The 7,540-nt window shown below is 41.8% G+C and overlaps 1 protein-coding gene across 1 annotated transcript in view; it reads left to right on the forward strand.

The window, feature by feature from the left end:
- Positions 1 to 6,498, forward strand: part of UBR7 (ubiquitin protein ligase E3 component n-recognin 7) — a 13,662-nt gene extending 7,164 nt beyond the window's left edge. Inside the window, exons 7-11 of the mRNA XM_046647514.1 lie at positions 593 to 795; positions 962 to 1,111; positions 1,649 to 1,811; positions 2,837 to 2,898; positions 6,328 to 6,498. Coding sequence (XP_046503470.1) covers positions 593 to 795; positions 962 to 1,111; positions 1,649 to 1,811; positions 2,837 to 2,898; positions 6,328 to 6,420 — 671 coding nt within the window. The 3' untranslated portion in view covers positions 6,421 to 6,498. The remainder of the gene's footprint in view (positions 1 to 592; positions 796 to 961; positions 1,112 to 1,648; positions 1,812 to 2,836; positions 2,899 to 6,327) is intronic.
- Positions 6,499 to 7,540: the final 1,042 nt, after the last annotated feature.

Here is a 7,540-nt window from a genome sequence, read left to right on the forward strand (position 1 = left end):
GCCCTTCCCTCTTCTGTCTGTCACTCTGCACTGGCCTGTGTGTTTCTCATTCATTGGATCTCGTAATTGACCTTCCCCTCCCCTTCACCCTTTCCTGGCAGCAGATGGCTTCATCCCTAGTAAACTGAAATGCCACCATGCAACATGAGCCTCCTTATCATTTCTCTTCTCTCTTTTATGGTATTTCTGTCTTTCTACCCATCCTTTTTGATTTCCTCCTTGCTTAAAGGAAAGCTGGTGGTTTTTTCAAAACTACCCTGCTACCTGCGTTTGCAGTGAACTCTCTTCTTACTGCCCCTTGCTTCCTGAGGCGTCCCTTCTCTCTGTGACATCTGTGGTGTTTTCCTTTCTTCTTTACAAATAAAGTGCTTAAGTAGTGATTGATATTTGTAGATGAACTGTTCAATTATTTCAACTCTTTGGATTAGGCAGGCGTAACCTAAAAAAGTGTTGATATTTCCTTTCTCATTATTCCAGAGATTAAGGTTGCCTTTCTCCTTTCCAGATTCTGAAATATTTTTTAATCAGATTAAGTGGTTTCATTGTCTAATAAGCCTGTGGATATGTGTGTGTTTTTTCATTGAACCCACAGTAACTAAAGTATCTGCTGAGGATGATGGGTTGGTGCTGAATGTTGATGGAATTGGTGATCAGGAAGTTATCAAACCTGAAAATGGAGATCATCAAGATAGTACCCTCAAAGAGGATATTCCGGAGCATGGAAAGGATGCTGTCAAAGAAGTGAAAGCAGAGCAGACTAGCGAACCGTGTACTAGTTCTGCATCTGATCCCCAGGTAACGTATGAAGCATGAGCCATAAGAGAAAGAGGACTTGAAAAGTTAATTCTCTAAGCTCTACAGCCTTGGATTTCAGTTGTACCCTCTGCCTAAAGAAATCCCTTCACAAAATGAAAACTGCGATAGTTTAAAAAATGCACTTCAAAACTTAATTTTATTTCAGACGGTGTTTAAGAATCAGCATCTCAACACAGAATCACAGTCTGGCTGCAAACTTCAGGACCTTAAAGCTAAGCAGTTTGTGAAGAAAGACACTGCCACCTATTGGCCCCTGAACTGGCGTAGCAAGTTATGTACCTGCCCAGACTGTATGGTGAGTAAGTACCCGATCAAGTTCAGTGTCAGTATGTTTTGTGCACTGATGCCTAAAATAAGAACATCTGAAAAGGATATTTGTGAAATGGGTGTTAGGAGTGCAGAGAACTTTCGAAATTTTTGTGTTAAGCAAATTTATGACTAGTATTTGCAATCTGAATGCTTGTGGAAGAAATTAAGAATTACGCAATAGTTTTTATTTACTTATCTTCATTTTAGTGTCAAATAGCAATTCTTAGCTTTTTTATATCATAGAGTTGCTTGGAAGCACAGATTGCATGAAAGTTACAGTGAGTCAGTGGTTTTTAAGTAAAGATCTCTTAGACCATACAGTATCTACTAGGAAGTTGAGAGATTTCTAAAAGAGATTTGAGCAAAAAGAATACATAATTCAAGCACCTCTGTGCTGAAAGGCTCAGGTTTTTCTGGCAGTTAATCTAAAATAAATTAAATAAGTTTTTAGTGATTCTCATGAGGTTGACTTTCTGAGACTGACATACAGTTCTAATGGGGAAACTGGTTTTATTTTTTAAAGAAAATGTATGGCGATCTGGATGTCCTGTTCCTGACAGATGAATATGACACAGTTCTGGCTTATGAGAACAAGGGCAAGGTTGACCAGGCGGCTGACAGGAGGGACCCTTTGATGGACACGCTTAACAGCATGAACAGAGTCCAGCAAGTGGAGCTGATTTGTGGTAAATACCGTTGGAGTGTGAAAACTCAAGAAGTTCGTAAAGTTTCCTTCTCTATTGAAGAAAATATGTGTATACGAATATATGTGTATATAAGGAGGACAACTAATGCCTGTTATTTTAATTTCACACAAAGAAAGTTTAAATTTGGAATTATACAGTACACCTCAACTCCATTTGCTTAATTGTAATGTTGCTGGGGGTTTGGCTGCTATTACCATTGAATCAGGGTGACGTGCTAGAGTAATTACATTCTTGGGAAACCATAACATGTGCTATTTTGACTAAGGGTAGATGTATGAGTCAAGAATATTAGTAAGTCCATTTCTTTTTCCAGGCATTGAAATAATTTTCATTAAGCATAACGTGTCATCTTTTTGAGCAAAACACCGTTTTGACAGTTCTTGAGGTTGCTTCAGTGGTTCACAGGAAACCACTCGAGGGGAGAATGTCCCCAAACCCTTTGTGCAGGCTTTTACATTTTTTCCCCCAGTCTGCCCAACTTATTTTAGTGATTTTTGCCCCGGCCAGTTTCTGCTCGGTTGTCACTCCCTTTGTGCTCCTTTTATGGCATTGGTCATTTCTGTCTTTTATTTGTAACTATTTCATTAATCTCTTTTTGCCTTTATTAGACTAAAAGTTTTTCGAGGATGGAGGCTGCATCTAAAGGTTTTTGTAGCGCTCACAGTGCCTCGTACATAATATAAGCTGTTGAGTTAGCGAACGGTTTTAAAACTGACTGACGAGCCCAGGTTTCTTTCGGTATTAGAATTCCAGAGAGCGAGGAGAACCTTTAAAAAATTCCTGGCTAATCTTTTTGGGGGTGAAGATATTTCTGTTTTTTAATGAAAAAAGATCCCGGATGTCAAAATGGAGGAGTTTGAGAGAAATTGGGAACGAGTTTCTGTGCAGGTTTCACTTAAAAATTTAAACTCTTAACATACTCAAATGTCAATGGTAAAGAAATATTTTGTTTCCAAAAGCAATGGCTTATCTAAAGTTTAAGTCCTTTTTTTGTTTTAATTTAGAATATAATGACTTGAAGTCTGAACTTAAAGACTATCTCAAGAGATTTGCTGATGAAGGCACGGTATGTTGAGTTAAAGAATTTTAATCATTTTAATCATAGCCCTCTGTGTTTTGAATAGACTGTTCATTTTCTTTGATGAAAAAAATGACTGTGCATCTTAAACTGGGTACTTGAGAGTTTGATGCAGGCAGAGCTAAGAGAATTCAATAAGAGCTGGGGCCCGGCCCACTGGGGGTCCTTCCCGGCCCTGGGGCAGAGGGCGAGGGCCGGAGCAGCCACACAGATCTGAGAGAGCAGCCAGTCATGCTGATTCTGCCCAGCCCACCTTCCAGCAAGGGTCCCTGAAGGAGGAAGGAAAATGACCAGGCAGGAAAAAATTAAATCCAGACCCCTTTTCTGGGATTCTGGGTTCTATAGTTTAGAATAAAAGAACTTTCTAATTGGAGGCTAAAACATTTCTCTTGCCACTTAGGAGAGCCTCGATGCTTTTGAGGGTGACATCGACTCTACAATGTGTAATGTTTCACAAGTCTTCCAAATGAATTCACCATACTTCTTAGCTCTTTACGACTCATGGTGGACAGAATTTTTTTCTAAAGTGCCTTTCTGTCTTCCAAAGGCAGATATAAAACAAAATTTGACTTTTCTTTTCATGGCCTGAGGTTGTCCTTATGGACAGTTAAATATTTTGCTCTGCTCCAGCCAGATGTAGAAATCGAGTCAGCTGTGGTCTGACGGATCCTCAGGACGTGCCCTGAGACTTGCTGTCTTGGCAGTAGTCTCTACCAGCCTCCTTTAGGTCATTTCTTCTTTCTCAAAAATGTAGAACTTGCAGCCGCCCGGATTTCTGGGCAGGGTCGCAGTGTTGCCTTTCCGCAGAATGAATTATAAAATCAGAAGTTAAAGGAGCCTTCCCTTAAATGGGTTCCACGTTTTTTAGAGATTGTTCTTCACGGTCACCGTGAACGTCTTCCTGTGTCCCAGGAGTTCTTCAATGACACGTCTTCCTGTTTCTGTTGCAAAGGCCAAGTTCTGCTTAACGTAGACGCATTCTTCTCTCTCGCTGGAACTGAGACCGTTCGTGGGTGTGCCCATCTTAACCTCTGTATTAGCGGACATCCGAGGTCTTTCAGATGCGTCAGAGCATGCTCCTCACTCTGCTCCTGTGCAGTGTGTGGTCAGCGTGCTCCTCATTAATTTTATTACATACATACACTGAAAATCTCAGAAAAGAAAAATAGTAGCTATGTTGTCTTTTTCCATTCACATCTGATCCAGTTTTATTCAAAGTCTTCAGATGTGTCTTGAACATATGGATCTTAGTTATCACTGGAACCACTCTGTGATTCTTCGTAAGAGAGATTTTTTTTTTTCTAAGATTTTATTTTCCTTTTTCTCTCCAAAGCCCCCTGGTACATAGTTGTGTATTTTTAGTTGTGGGTCCTTCTAGCTGTGGCATGTAGGACGCCACCTCAGCATGGCCTGATAAGCGGTGCCATGTCCACGCCCAGGATCCGAACCAGCGAAACCCTGGGCTGCCAAAGCGGAGCGCGCAAACTTAACCACTCGGCCACGGGGCTGGCCCCTGAGAGATTTTTTTAATCTGAGATGATGATTTAAAAGGACAGAAAAATATTATTTTTCATTGTTTGTTCCATGACATTACTAACTACATCTTTACAAAAAACAAACAAAAATCTTAAGTTGCCATAAGACTTCTCTGCTTTGGCTGTATTTGTCCACAGAAGATAATGCTAGTAAGTTATAGATGTTCTCAGATGACAGACTGTGTTTTATTTAATGTTTGTGTCTGACTATAAAAAAAAACACTTAGAAACTACAGATTTTCTGAGACAAATTTTTTATTGAACCCAAATGTTTTTTCTTTAACGTTTCTACTGTCCATGCTGGTTGTGGGTGAGGGTGTCTAGAAAGTAAAGATTGCACATTGTAATTTGTGTGCTTTAAGGTCTCCTCCCACAATATCCTGGCAGGAGAAATTTTTTGCCTTTTATTGCCTTTTAGTGTTTAATGTTTGTGCTCCAAGCTAAGGATGGATCTTTCATATTAGAACTCCCAAGTATCCTATTTAGTAGCATTTTGTAAGTGTCCGTTTCCAAGCCTTTTAGCCAAGTACGTTAGAGTTTTGAGCCACGGTCGTTTATCTCAGTGTGTTAGCCATCTGGATCCTGAATCTGTTAGGGGCTCTCATTCCTCACCAGCTGACCAGCAGTTTTATTCTTGGTGCTTGTGAACCTGGTGTATCAGCTACCAGACTGTGGTGGAGAACTGACAAAAGGTTCAGTCCTACTGGGAGCATTAATAAGTATCTTCTCTCACTCTCACCCCAAGAGAGTGGCTCAAGTCAGCATTCTGTTTGCGATTGTTAGCAGCACTCCACCCTGGTGTGGGGGGAGATTTCACTCTATACACAAGTATTTGTCCTCTTTCTGACGTTCTCTCTCCCTCTTGCTCACAGGCATTCATGTGCTTTCTCTTTCTGTTTCTCTTTCCCTCCCTCTCCCTGCCCCACCTTCATTCCTTCATGACAGTAAGCATGTGTTACCTTTGTAATTAAAAAGTAAATTCTCACACCTTCTCTTGTGATTTCCGTAAACAGCTTTAGACCAGAGCAGCTGGCATAGACTCTCTCTGGGGGAGCAGGGACTAGCTTCTGGGTTGTCCCAGTTTACTTTTTATCCATATTTTCCTTTTGCCTTATTTTCTTCTTTTTACTATTTTATTTTGCTAATATCATAAATACCTTTGTATGATACTCCAGTCCTTTTTCCAATAAACTGGAAGATAAATTTCTCATTTTTATTACGTAACATGCGTATTCCATTTACTAAAAGTGTGCTATAGCTTTTACCAATTATTTTTCCATTTATATAGCAAACACCTTAATTTTGGACTCTGAAAGGGGGAAAAGTTTTGTGGTTCCTTTTTTTCAGCAAAGAAGAAAGCACAAATCTCAAAGCAGAACAGCCTTAGTTTTCTGTGGGTGCTGACACAGAGCTGGAGGACCCCCCCCCCTCCAAAGACAGCTGTGTCCTGAGAGCAAGCAGTGGTCTTAGGGGCCTCTTGGGGTTCTTAGTCTTGTCCTGGCTCTGCCAGTTTTCTTTTCAGCTAATATTTATTGAGAATGTCCTAGGTGCCCGGCAGTGTTCTGCAGGCATTATATCTCATCTCATCTTCAAATGACCCTGTTAGATAGGAGCTGCTTTCTCTCATTTTGTCTGAGGCAACTGAGGTTCGTGGTGGCATCTGTGCTCTGCACGCTTAGGCTCTTCTGCCTGGCTGTGTGACTCAGAACAGGCCGGCCCCTGTGAGCCTGGACGAGCTCTCCTATAAAATGGAGATAGTAAATTAATTACACAGAACAATTCTTATCAGCAACATTGTTGGACTCGTTCGTGACTGTTACGAGCGGTTACTGCTGTCCTGTGATGTAGTTCCCTTTCCTTAACCCTTGCTTTTCATCAACAGGTTGTTAAGAGAGAGGACATCCAGCAGTTCTTTGAAGAATTTCAGTCCAAGAAGAGAAGAAGAGTGGACGGCATGCAGTATTACTGCAGCTAGAGGGGGGCATGGCGCCTTCTCCTCCAGGCCAATGAAATGCCACTTACTGTTCCAGGAATAAAAGAGGCATAGTTCCCATTTGGTCCTCTTGTCCTCTCTGGAGAGGCCTCCTCCTGCGGCCCTGAGCTCCCTTCACTCTCCTTAACTACAGTAGCCACAATGTTGATGCTGATTTCACAACCAGCATTCTTGCTGACTCAGCTCAATGTGATCATTCCACAGGCCCGCCCCCGCCCCTGTCTGCCCAGGGTTGTTTGCTTGTAAGTTTTAAGATGTTTGATTTCGTTTTGAGAAAGTAAACTAGTTTCTTTTCTAGTGACTTGTCCTTTAACTCCTGAATGTGTCTTCTCTGCCACAGAGCTGTTGTCTTCCAGGACGTGCTCTGTGGGGCATCGCAGAAGTTCTCTTCCTGTCAGCTAGAACCTCTGTGGTGCCCTCGCCCCCGAGATCCTGGTGCCTTGGGTCAGAGCCGCCTCAAGCCTGGTCTGCTCCTCCTCCCACGTCCCTGCTTTCTGAGGTTTGGTCACGGCTTAGAAAGGATCTTGGAGCTTGTTTCTTCTTGGCCCAGCGTCCAGAGTAGCAGCACTGATGGTTTTCTGGCCTGGACGACTGTCACAGGCAGGAGGTTGGCTGATGGCAGGATCGAGGAAGCCAACCTTGGTTGCAGATTTGACTAATAAATTTAAAGTGAAAATTTCACTCACGATTCTCCTGGCACTAGTGTAGTAGAATTTCAGCACTGTCGCGCTCACAGTGCTTCCTGGAAAACATTTGCCAGTGTGCTCGTCCCTCTTCTGCTGCCTAAAAATAGACCGGGTACTACCCTGTGAAATCTTGGTGGTTTACAAAGTCCTCTGGATTCCTTTATATTATCAGGGATATTCATAAGCATATATTAAAAACGGACCTATTTTGATATTATTCTGTTATGAAAATGTTATTAGAACCCCAATAAATTATTTTTTCCTTTTAAATCTGTGCTGAAGAAAAAGATACTGGTTTAGCTTCCTTGTAAGGAACAGGGCAGTGAGGGCCCTGTTATGGAAGAGGCAGAATGTGGGAGAGGTCCAAACAAGGCCCTGGGCTGCACGAGTGATGAGCTTTACGTATATACACGTTC

This window comes from Equus quagga, chromosome 20 (assembly GCF_021613505.1).
Source record: "Equus quagga isolate Etosha38 chromosome 20, UCLA_HA_Equagga_1.0, whole genome shotgun sequence".
In the NCBI taxonomy this organism is placed as follows: domain Eukaryota; kingdom Metazoa; phylum Chordata; class Mammalia; order Perissodactyla; family Equidae; genus Equus; species Equus quagga.